The sequence below is a fragment of the Artemia franciscana genome, chromosome 16 (genome assembly GCF_032884065.1).
Source record: "Artemia franciscana chromosome 16, ASM3288406v1, whole genome shotgun sequence".
NCBI lineage: Eukaryota > Metazoa > Arthropoda > Branchiopoda > Anostraca > Artemiidae > Artemia > Artemia franciscana.
This window is the reverse complement of record NC_088878.1, coordinates 14590716-14603045: the sequence shown is the minus strand read 5'-3', so window position 1 is coordinate 14603045 and position 12330 is coordinate 14590716. Positions and strand designations below refer to the sequence as shown.

General features: G+C 35.4%; 1 protein-coding gene across 1 annotated transcript in view; it reads right to left on the bottom strand.

Moving 5' to 3' along the window:
- LOC136037110 (uncharacterized) overlaps positions 1–12330 on the bottom strand; it is a 37861-nt gene that overhangs the window by 16021 nt on the left and 9510 nt on the right. Inside the window, exons 2-3 of the mRNA XM_065719579.1 lie at positions 8697–8804; positions 284–415 (exon numbers count right to left, since the gene is read on the bottom strand). Of these exons, the coding sequence (XP_065575651.1) occupies positions 284–415; positions 8697–8804 (240 nt within the window). The remainder of the gene's footprint in view (positions 1–283; positions 416–8696; positions 8805–12330) is intronic.

Below are 12330 nucleotides of genomic sequence, written 5' to 3'. Positions count from 1 at the left end.
GCGTTCCCCTCAAAAATAGGCTATACAGCCTTACAAAATACTACTTTATAATTAAAGCTGCTTTTGCTTTTGATATTAGAACTAATCTCATATACATTATAAATCCAAGATCACTGGTTCCTAAAAACCTTGTGTCGGATGTTTACTTGCAGTTTCGTATAATCTTCCAGATCTCTTTGTCAGTTTGAAAATGTATAGATGCAAGGGGTTTGCTATTAATTGGCTAAGATCAATCATTATTGCCGGTGCTACAGGTCCTGCGAGAAAAATGGTTTCATCTTACCATTGCGGAGGCTTTTACCATTTCATCAGATACTTGGAAGTTGGATGACATGGTAAGGCATTTTTCAGATGCTGCACTCATATCACTCCGCATTTTTGAAGCTGCTGCATTTCCACAACAGGTCTCGAGAAACTAAATAGAAAAAAATATATACTGAGTTATGTCGAATATGCATAAATATGCATGTTACAAAAAATGTAACATTTTTTCTAATGTTATTCACAGTATTTCAGTCTTAAATAAAGGTAGAAAAATTCTTCTTCTACAGTTCTAATCTACTAGTGTTCATAGTGTTTGTGTAATTCAACCCATGTATTACCTCAACCTATTTCAACTGAACCCTCATTCAACTTATCACCTCTTCAGCTTAACCCCTGTTTAACTCAATTCCCATTCAACTCAACCCCGTGCAACTTAAACCCCGTCGAACACAACCCTGATTAACTCAATCCCCTTGCAACCCATCCCCAATTCAACCCAATCCCCTTAAATTCAAGCTCATACAATTCAAGTCCTGTTTAACTCAAATCCCATGCAACTCAAACCTCATTCAACCTAATCTGTTGTATGTGTAGAATTGAGTTGAAGCCAGGTTGAATTGAATGTGGCTGAAGTTCAGTAAGAGTTTTGGTTGAGCTAAATGAGGGGTGAGGTGCAAGAGGTATTGAGTTAAACAGGAGTTGAATTGAATGGAGGTTGATTTAAATGGTGGTTGAGTTATATGGGAACCGGTTTTCTTTATGCGGTGGTTCAAAAGCATTAGAAAAGAAAGAGACCAAATTTTGCCTTAAATCTTTTCACTACTTATTTTCTGACTACTTGCCAAGGTATGTAGTTTACAGAGGCTGAATTCCGGAGCCACATTACAGTTGCACTGTTAAATAAACTAAGTTACGCATGAATAGAGCATCGATAGCGGATCCTTTTCGCAATTAAATAAAAAAACAAGTTTTTTCTAACTGACAGCAAGGAGCGACATTAAAACTTAAAACGAACAGAAATTACCCCGTACATGAAAGGGGCTTTTCCTCCTCAACGCCCCGCTTTTTACGCTAAAGTTCGACTCTTTCTCTTACCTCTACTTTTTAAAGCAGTAAAAAACTTTAGCGTAAAGAGCGGGAGGCTAAGAAGGAAATGCCCCTTTCATGTACGGAGTAATTTCTGTTCGTTTTAATTTTTAATGTCGCTCCAAACTTTCAGTAAAACAACTTGTTTTTTTTTACTTAATTTCTGAACGCTTTGAATTAATGCAAGTTTTGATTTTGGCTCTCCCCACATAAATAATGAAAACGAAATTTGCATATTATTTTTTTTTTAGCTAAATGGCTTCCTCATAGTTTTAATCGGAAGATTTTGAGAAAAAAGGAGCGGAGGAGGAGGCCTGGTTGCCCTCCAATTTTTTGATTACTTAAAAAGGCAACTACAACTTTTAATTTTTTGCGAACGTTTTCATTACTAAAAAATATACATAATTTACAAATTAACTTACGTAACGAACATCTATTATCGTATGTTCTTGTTACGTATATGAGGGGGTTCACCCCCTCTTCAATACCTCGCTCTTTACACTAAAACTTGAATTTTGTCCCAATTCCTTAAGAATTACCCCTGAATCACAAAGGCCGTAGAATAAATAGCTGAAATTACTAAAAGTACTTTAACGTAAAGAGCGAGGTATTACGAGGAGCTGAACCCCTCAGATGCTTGATAATTTCTGTTTGTTTTAAGTTTCAATGCTGCTCCTTACTTTTATTTGAAAAAACTTTTCGTATTTATTTTTTCATTGTTTTTTTAAATAATGCTATAAAGTCCTGCGCCCCCTTCATTGAAATTCTCTTCCCCCATGACAAATTCCTCCATGGGAAGATCCTCCCATGTAACCCTCCCCTAACTTCTCTCTCCCCAAACCAACAAAATCCCCCTGAAAACGTCTGTACACTTCCCAATAGCCATTAGTATATGTAAACAACGGTCAAAGTTTGTAACTTGTAGCCCCTCCCACGGGGACTCTAGGGGAGTAAGTCGTCCTCAAAGACATAGTTTTTAGGTTATTTGACTATGGTGAACAAATGGATATCTCAGAATTTCGACCCGGTGACTTTGGGGAAAAATGAGCGTGGGAGGGGGCCTAGGTGCCCTTCAATTTTTTAGTCACTTAAAAAGGGCCCTAGAACTTTTAGTTTCCGTTAGAATGGGCCCTCTCTTGACATTCTAGGACCACTATACGATCACCCCTGAGGGAAAAAAAAAAAAAAAAACGCATCCGTGATCTGCCTTCTGGCAAAAAATGTTACATTCCACATTTTCAAAGATAGTAGCTTGAAACTTCTACAATAGGGTTCTCTGATACGATGAATCTGATGATGTGATTTTCGTTAAGATTGTATTACTTTATGGGGGTTTTCTCCCTATTTTCTAAAATAAGGTAAATATTATCAGGCTCGTAACTTTTGATGGGTAAGACTAGACTTAATAAAACCTATATATTTAAAATCAGCATTGAAATGCGATTCTTTCGATGTAAATATTGGTATCAAAATTCTGTTTTTTAGAGTTCCGGTTACTATTGAGCCAGCTCGCTCCTTACTACAGTTCGTTACCACGAACTGTTTGTTAGCAATGATTCTGCTATCCGATGATTTTTGAAACCTAATTAAAATTATTTTTTTCTAGGCCTTTTCTTACACAGGAAAGGGTTTTGCATAGAAAAAAGGTGTAAAACGGGGCTTATAGAACACCTCGGATGTTCTGTAAATCTATAAACACACGAATTTATTTTGCTATAAAATATTTTTCCTGCCTTTAGTGTTTAGCCATCACCCAAAGTTTGCTACATTTTTAAATTGCATTTAATTTTATGTTTTCCTCATTATTTCTTTAAAGAAGAAATCAAGCATAGATTTGACACCGAAAATACATAAAACTAGGGTCTACGGAATATCCTGCTGTTGTGGGGATTTTTTAGACGATAGACTCCAAAACATAAAATAATAGGATTCCTCGTCGTAATGCAAAAATTACCGCATATTTTTTACATCAAATAGATATAAGCATAACCGAGATGCGGAGAATTTTAAAATAAGTTCGATTTAAAAAATTACAATAAGAAACTAATCAAATAAATTTGACTGCTTTCAAACTGAACTTCCAAGTACTTTTAATATCAAACTGTTCGGGGTAACGAACTGTAAGTAAGGAGGGACTCGATCCAATAGTGACCGAAACTCTAAAAGATGAAACTCTAAAAGAAACTCTAAAAAACTCTAAGAATCGATACATCAAAATAATCGACTTTTTCTGTTTATTCAAATCATATGGGAAGCATTAAGTTTAATGCTACCCATCAAAAGTGACGAGCCTAGGAAATATTACATTATTATTGAAAAAGGGGTAAAACACAACAAAAGTCATGGAATCGTTTTGGAAATCGTACCGTCGGATTCAGCGTGTCAGAGAACCCTACTGTAGAGGTTTGAAGCTCCCATCTGGAAAATGTGGAATTTTGTATTTTTTGCCAAAAGAAAGATCACGGATTTTGTGTATTGTTTTTTGTTTTCTTTTTTGTTCTTCCAAGGGATGATCCTACCGAAAAAACAGTCCTAAAAGATCAGGGGAGGCCTCATTTAAAATAAAATTAAAATTTATAGTGCCCTTCTTAAGTAACCAAAAGATTGTAGGGAGATTAACCCCCCTCCCGTGTCCCTTCTTCAAGGGGAAATTTACTCGGGGGGATTTGCCGTTGTTCCTATACGAAATTCGTTTTATTGTTTTAATTTCTCTTTGACGACTCAATTTTACATGTGGAAATTTTCGGGGAATTTGTCTGGGAGGAGATTTTCAGCGATATTTGAATTTTCTGGGTGATTTTTGTGTCACTTTTCACAGGAAAATTTATCACTAGAAAAGTTTTCCGCAAGAGAAACTTTCCATTGGAGGGGGATCCGGGAAAAAACTCCACGTAGGAGGGAGTTCCGTTATGAATTAAAAAGTATTTTCGAATGAGAGTATGCTAAGGAGAATTTTTCAGGCGGAATCGTGAGCAAGAAATTTTCTAGGGAGAATTTACAGCGGGGATGGAATTGTCCATAGGTAATTTCCATGTGAGAGGGACCATTTTACGTGGTAAGACTTTTCGTGAAAGTATTTTTCTTTGGGAGATTTTCTAAGGAGTAGCATTATTTGAAAAAACGATAAGAAATTAAATTAAAAAGCACGTTTTTCTACTGAAAGTAAGGAGCAATGCTAAAATTCAAGACGAACAGAAATTTTTCCGTATATGAGGGGTGATGTCTCCTCCTTAAACAGCCTACTCTTTACAGTAAAGTTAGATTTTTGTCCCAATTCTGAAAGAACGACTCCTGAAACACATGGATTGTTTAATTAGAATAAGAAACTTCATTAGAATAATTAACTTTTTTGAGAGTGCTTACAAAATTTAGCGTGAAGAGAGGGGTATTGAGGAAGAGGGAGTCCCTCTCATATAAGAAATAATTTATGTTTGTTTTCAGTTTTAATGTCGATCCTTACAATTAGTTAAAAACTTGTTTTTTAATTAATCTTGTATAAAACAGGCAATTCCTCAAAGCTCGTCCGGTTTGAGGAGCTGAACAATTGTGTTTTTTTTTTCTTTAAGTAATTATTTTTTTCTTTATTCTTTGCCTGTCATGGTTTCCTGTTTCAAATATATCCCCGAAGTTGAAACCGAAGCACCCAGAATACAATTGTCGATTTCTTTCATTGTCTTAATTAAGGGTTGTTTATAGTTTTCTTTCTTTTCCTTTCGATTGTACTTTATTGTTTACCGTGTAAATATCTCAAATCTTAAATGAAGAGGGAGTGACAACTTCTAATTTCAAAGTTACACCCCCTCTTCCATGAAGGAGAAACTCCAGCCCCCAACAATTCAGGTCCCCAGAAATTACCCCCCCCCCTCATATCAAACAACATTTAAAGGAAAATTACACTTTTCCTGAACACCATGTAAATACTAAAAGACACTTAGCATCCAAAGTTCCTTATAAACTCTTTGTTTCACTAAATAATGAAATTTATAACAAAATTTAGTATATTTTCTTTTATTATTTTTATTATATTCCTTTTATTATTTAAAATAATAAAATTTATTATATTTCTGTCGGCTAGACCACAAAATGTAATAAAGATAAATTGATTTGATGACCAAAGATTGATAAATTGAGATTCTCGCATTTTCTTGGCCAAATTTTTGATGTTAAGTCTATTTCGAAATAGATTTATCTAAATTCTTTCAATTAGTAAGTTGAAGGGTAAAAGCAACATTAAAATTGGGATCTCCATTCCCAGAATTATTATACAATGCGCTTTTATTATTATTATAACTGTTATTATTGATACATCAAGCGGTAAGCAATAATGCTTGTCGCTATATACACAAAACAAGAAATAAGCTAATTAGCAACACTAACAGCACTTATGAATATTAGAAAAAAATATGTTAGAATAAAAAAAACAACCACCTATATCAAAAACTCCTAAACTCAAACAAAAGCTCATAACCAAAAGATGAACTTATAACTAAACATCAAAAACTCCCAAATAGAAAGGTGTCTCCACTAAAGAACGTTTAAATATCTGCACATTCCCAGCTTCTACGACTTCAACGGGTAGACTATTCCAAGGTGAACCGACCCTACTAAAAAATGAACATTGTCCTATTTTCTTATTTAATTTTTTTTTTTTGGGGGGGGGGGGTAAAATTTGTAATGGTGTTGGCGGGTTGTGTGATAGTGACTGTATTTTAAGAGTGAATCAAAATCTAGGTCATCTATACCTTTAATAAACAAAAAAAAACAAGTTTTTTTAAATGAAAGTAAGGAGCGACATTAAAAGTTAAAACGAACCGAGATTACTCCGTATATGAAAGGGGCACCTCAACTCTTTACGCTAAAGTTTGACTCTTTCTCTTAACTCTACATTTTAAAACAGTAAAAAACTTTAGCGTAAAGAGCGGGGCGTTGAGGAGGAAAAGCCCCTTTCATATAAGGAGTAATTTCTGTTCGTTTTAACTTTTAATGTCGCTCCTTACTTTTATTTAAAAAAATTGTTTTTTTTTGTTTCTGGACGTTTTTGAATTAATGCATGTTTTGATCTTGGCTCTCCGCACATAAATAATTAAAACGAAATTTGCATATTAATTTTTTTGGGCTAAATGGCTTTTTCATAGGTTTAATCGGAAGATTTTGAGAAAAAAGGAGCAAGGGAGGAGGCCTAGTTTCCCTCCAGTTTTTGATTACTTAAAAAGGCAAATATAACTTACAATTTTTTACGAACGTTTTCATAAGTAAAAAATATATGTAAATTACGAATTAAATTACGTAGCGAACTTCTATATTCGTATGTTTTTATTGCATATATGAGGGGGCTCACCCCTCATCGATACCTTGCTCTTTACATTAAAGCTTAAATTTTGTCCCAATTCCTTAAGAATGACCCCTGAATCACAAAGGCCGTAGAATAAATAGTTGAAATTACTAAAAACACTTTAGCGTAAAGAGCGAGGTATTACAAGGAGGTAGACCCCTCATATGTGTAATAATTTCTGTTCGTTTTAAGTTTTAATGCTGCTTCTCACTTTCAGCAGAAAAACTTTTCATATTCATTTTTTTATTGTTTTTTTTTTAAATAATGCTAGAAAATCCTGCGCCCCCTCCATTGAAAGTCTCTTCCCCCATGAGAAGCTCATCCATGGAAAGATCCTCCCATGTAACCCCCCCTCAACCCCCCAAACCAAAAAATCCCCCTAAAAACGTCTGTACACTTCCCAGTAACCATTACTGTATGTAAACACAGGTCAAAGTTTGTAACTTTCAGCCCCTCCCACGGGGACTGCAGGGGAGTAAGTCGTCCCCAAAGACATATTAATTAGGTTTTTCGACTATGGAGAGTAAAATGGCTATCTCAGAATTTTGATCCGGTGACTTTGAGGAAAAACTTAGCGTGGGAGGGGGCTTAGGTACCCTCCATTTTTTTGGCTACTTAAAAAGGGCACTAGAAATTTTAGTTTCCGTTAGAACGAGCCCTTTCGCGACATTCTAGGACCACTGAGTCGATACGATCACCCCTGGGAAAAAAAAAAAAAATAAACACGCATCCGTGATATGTCTTCTGGCAAAAAATGTGAAACTCCACATTTTTGTAGATAGGGGCATGAAACTTCTTCAACAAGGTTCTCTGATACGCTGAATCTGATGGTGTGTTTTTCGTTAAGATCGTATGACTTTTAGGGGGTGTTTTTCCCTATTTTCCAAAACGAGGCAAATTTTCCCAGGCTCGTAACTTTTGACGGGTAAAACTAATCTTGATGAAACTTATATATTTACAATCAGCATTAAAATTTGATTTTTTTTTATGTAGCTATTGGTATCAAAATTCCATTTTTAGAGTTTCGGTTACTATTGAGGCTTCAGTTCGTTACCACGAACTGTTTAATAATACGTAACGCGTTGATAAGGTCACTACGACGCCGTCTGAAATTTAATGACAGAATATCAAGCCTAGAGAGTCGCTCTTTGTAGGGAAGATCTGAAGCTAAGAATCATCCCTGACGCCCTCCTTTGTACGTTTCTATGCGAAGCTCATCCATTACATTTAATGGAAACCAGAAGGAAGTATTATACTCTAGAAGTGGGCGAAAAGGAGGCTTGTAAAGCAAAAGGAAATTTCGAAGATTGAATCTTCTGAAACTTCTCTTCAAAGACGATAGACGGTAGTTCGTGTTTCTTGTGATTGCTGAAACATGCTTATCAAATTTTAGTTGGGTATCGATATGGATACCAAAGTCTCGCACCACTTCTTCAGAAGGGACATTTGCACCAAACAAAAGAAACGTGTAATTGGGAGGGATCCTACGGCCGCAATGTAAAACAACACACTTAGACGGATTTAAAAACATGAAATTGGACTCACTCCACTGAGTCAGGGAATCCAGGTCCTCTTGCATAAGGTGTACCTCTGTTAGATTTGTTATGGGAAAGTAGACTTTCACGTCGTCGGCAAACAACTTTAGACATGAGTGATTGATAGAAGAGGGTAAATCATTCACAAATAAACAGAATAAAATAGGTGCATTATGCATCTCTTTTTGTCGATAATTGTGTTTTTTGAGTCACCATGAGTCACCCTAACCGTTACGATAACATAATGTTAAAACTATTTTTGGCTTCATTACAAAGCTCAGTTAGGCGTTGAGGGAAGATCGTTAAATCTTTTGTTTAGTTCACTACTGTGGAAATTTGTTTTTTGTATCTTTTGACTCATCGCAAGGATGGGGTGACTCATGAACTTTTTTTTGTGCTACTAATTGCAATAGGACGTTTTTATGTCTATACTATAATTCAGCTAGATCCCTTCGATATTTAAAAAGGGAAAATCTTACCTTTGATAGAACAATCTTATTAACGATGGTGGCTTCTGGTCCAAAATTAGCCAAGCATGATTGAATGCAGACAAGACTGGTTGTGATGACAAAAACAGAATAAAAACCCTAAAAATAAAATCAGTGGTAAGTAAATGTTTTTGTTTTCTTTTTTATCTTATATTAAAATTGCGCAAAAATTGAGGAAACAGGAGAGAAGCAGAGAGAGATAGAGGGGGCAGAGAGTGAGATACAGAGAGAGGAAGGAAGCAAAAAAGAACGAATAAGGAGGAGAAAAAGTATGAGATAGGTAAGGGGAGAAAGAGGAATGAAATGGAGAAATTGAAGAAGGGAATCGGTGGGAGAAATTGTCCCTCACAAGTGTCTAGCTATACCTCCACCAGGTTTTATTCTTTTTCATTCATTTGTAGAATAAAAAGCATGAGGAATTAGAAGGGCTTTAATTAAGGAATAATATTGGAAAATAAAAATTGATGCGCATATAAAATAATTAGGTATGCACGCCGAATGCCTCTTCAATACTTCCTTAGACTGTAAAATAAATATAACATATTTGTTAGATGTTTTCCAGAGAAAAAGATTAAGGATTGTTTTGGGTAGCCTACCCGAATGACCGTTTCTCAATCAATAAGTTGCACGAGAAGTGCGGTTCAATCCCGCTTCTTAAGGCCACAATGAGAGAAAGGTTGAGATAGCTAGGACACGTTCTGTAAATGAAAGATGACATATTGCTAAAGACTGTCCTTTGTCGGCCAACCATCTAGGGCCAAACGAAAAGCAGATCGTCCCCAAAAAGGATGGGGGGGGGTAAGGAAATATTTAAGGGAACAAGGAACTTCTTGGGAGGGTGCAAAGACGGAGGCTTGGAATAGATTGGTAAGGAGGAGGAGCGTGCGTAGCTGCGTTGTCCTAGGGTGGCTTGGTGCTGCAGCAACTTGTTAGTAGTTGTAGAATTTGTCCCTCCAAACCATTTTCTCTTTTATTTCAATGGTAAAGCTACATACCTGTTCATCAAACTTCTTTTAATGCCGTTGAAAAAAGAAGACGAAAAGGCTCAAAGTAATTGGCTTTTTTAAGTGTTTGAAAAAAAAGATATATAGGAAATTATGTAAATTTAGCCTGAATTTTGTCCAAAAGGGAAAAAGGAAAAGAGCTGAAACTTTAAAAAAAAAGTGTTCCATGAAAGGATTCTTAGGATCCCTTTACTATCTAGATTCTTTTTCTTTGGAGTGAAAAGTATTTCAAATAGAAAGGAAAGTTTACTTACCATCGTCCTTTCTGCTATACTTGCATATAGCGACTGAATTATGACTAGACTATATAGCCTGTTTATGGTCCTTATATACGAACTTTTCGGATTAAAAGTTGATGAACCAGAAAAAATATTGAAAGGTTTTCTAATATATCCGGCATTAACTTTTTTTACTTTGATAATAATCACTGGAGCTGATGCATCCGTTTAAGCAGGTTTAGAAGGTTGTTAACATCGGAGATGCAATGCTCGACGGGGCATCAATTCAAATATTAAAAAAAAAGCTTTTCTGATGAAAGTGAAGAGCAAATTTGAAGCTTAAAAGAAACAAAAATTACTGCTTCACGGTTAATGCAACGCGTTTTCGAAAACAAACTGTTTGAAACAAACTAGCTCGTGATGTTTCCTGATATTTGTGGAATCTTGAAAAAAAAAACTCGCGCTTTACTAAGACCAGGCTGAAAACCACGAATAACACTTTGTCTTAAGGTATTACATATTCTACATGACTTCCGATTTCTCTTTGAAAAAAAATAAGTTATTTATGGGAAGAAATAACCCAATTTAAAGTGACTGACGAAGAGGCCGTAGTTGAATACAAATCTTGAAATGCAACAAAAATAAAATAATCCAAAGCGCAAGATTTTTAGAAAAAAAAATGACCAAACCTTGAAGTTCTTAAGTTCGTACATGTATATACATGCGTACATGAAAATTGTCTGTTTTTTTGGGGGGGGGATGATTGGAACCTGAAAGAACTGCAGAGAATTGTCCAATAAGGCTAAAGTTTGGGCTCAAATTCCTGTTGCAGGTTTTGACTACATATTTTGCTAACTGAAATCTTGGTGAAACTTGTGGTCGAAGTTTCCATAATAATTAATGCAAGTATTTGCCTCTAGGGTGGTGCTTAGAACTTATCAAACAGTTCGTGGTAATGAATTGTAGTAAGGAGCGACCCGGTCCAATAGCTACTGAAACTATAAAAAACAGAATTTTGATACCAATATATACATAAAAAAAATTGTACTTTTATGCTGATTTTAAATGTATAAGTTTCATCAAGTTTAGTCTTACCCATCAAATTAAGTTATACCTCCTCAAATGAGTCCTGCTTAAAGGCTAAGAGCCTCAGAAAATGTACCTCATTTTTGAAAAAAAGGGGAAACACTCCCTAAAAGTAATCGAATCTTAATGAATATTACACCCTCATATGCAGCATATCAAAGAACTCTACTGTAGTAGAGATTTCAAGCTCCTATCTCCAAAAATGAAGAATTTTGCATTTTTTGCCAGAAGAAAGATCACGGATGCGTGTTTATTTGTTTTTTTTCCCGGGGGTGATCGTATCGACCCAGTGGTCCTAGAATGTCGGGAATTAGAAGTTCTAGTGGCCTTTTTAAGTGACCAAAAATTGGAGGGTAACTAGGTCCCCTCTCACGCTCATTTTTTTCCAATAGTCACCGGATCAAAATTTTGAGATAGCCATTTTGTTAAGCATTGTCGAAAACCAAATATATATGTCTTTTAGAACGACTTAATCCCCCAGAGTCCCCGGAGGAAGGGCCACAAGTTATGAGCTTTGCCTATTTTTTTCATATAGTATTGGTTATTGACGAAGCATAATGAAGTTTTCAGGGGATATTTTTTCTAGTGGTGGAGGTGGGCTTACGTGAGAGTATCTTTCCATGGAGTAATTTATCATGAGAGAATTTTCATGAAGGGGGCGCTGGATTTTTCTGCATTATTTAAAACAACAATGAGAAATCAAATAAAAAAACAAGTTTTTCTACTGAAAGTAAGGAGCACTATTAAAGCTTAAAACAAACAGAAATTATTACACATATAGGGGGGAGGGTTCGTCCCTCCATCAGTACCTCGCTCTTTACGCTAAAGTATTTTTGGTAATTTTTAAAAGAGCTATTTATTCTCATTAAACGGCCTTTGTGGTTCAGGGGTCATTCTTAAAGAATTGGAGCAGAATTATAACTTTAGATAAAGAGTGAGGCATTGATGAGGCGGCAAAACCCCTCATATGCGTAATAAAAATATACGAATATATAAGTTCATTACATAAGTTAATTTATAAGTTACCTATATTTATTACTAATAAAAACATTTGTAAATGAAATTAAGAGTTAGTGGCCTTCTGAAGAAGACGAAAATTGGAGGGCAACTAGGCCCCCCCACTCCTTTTTCTAAAAATCGTCCGAATAAAACTCTGAGTAAGCCATTTAGCCAAAAAGTAAAATTAATCTGCAAATTTCGTTTTAATTATTCATATACGGTTAGCCAGAATCAAATCTTCCTTAATTCAAAACGTTCAGAAATTAAATAAAAAAAAACGAAATCGTTACATATATGAGGGGGTTCGTCCCCTCCTCA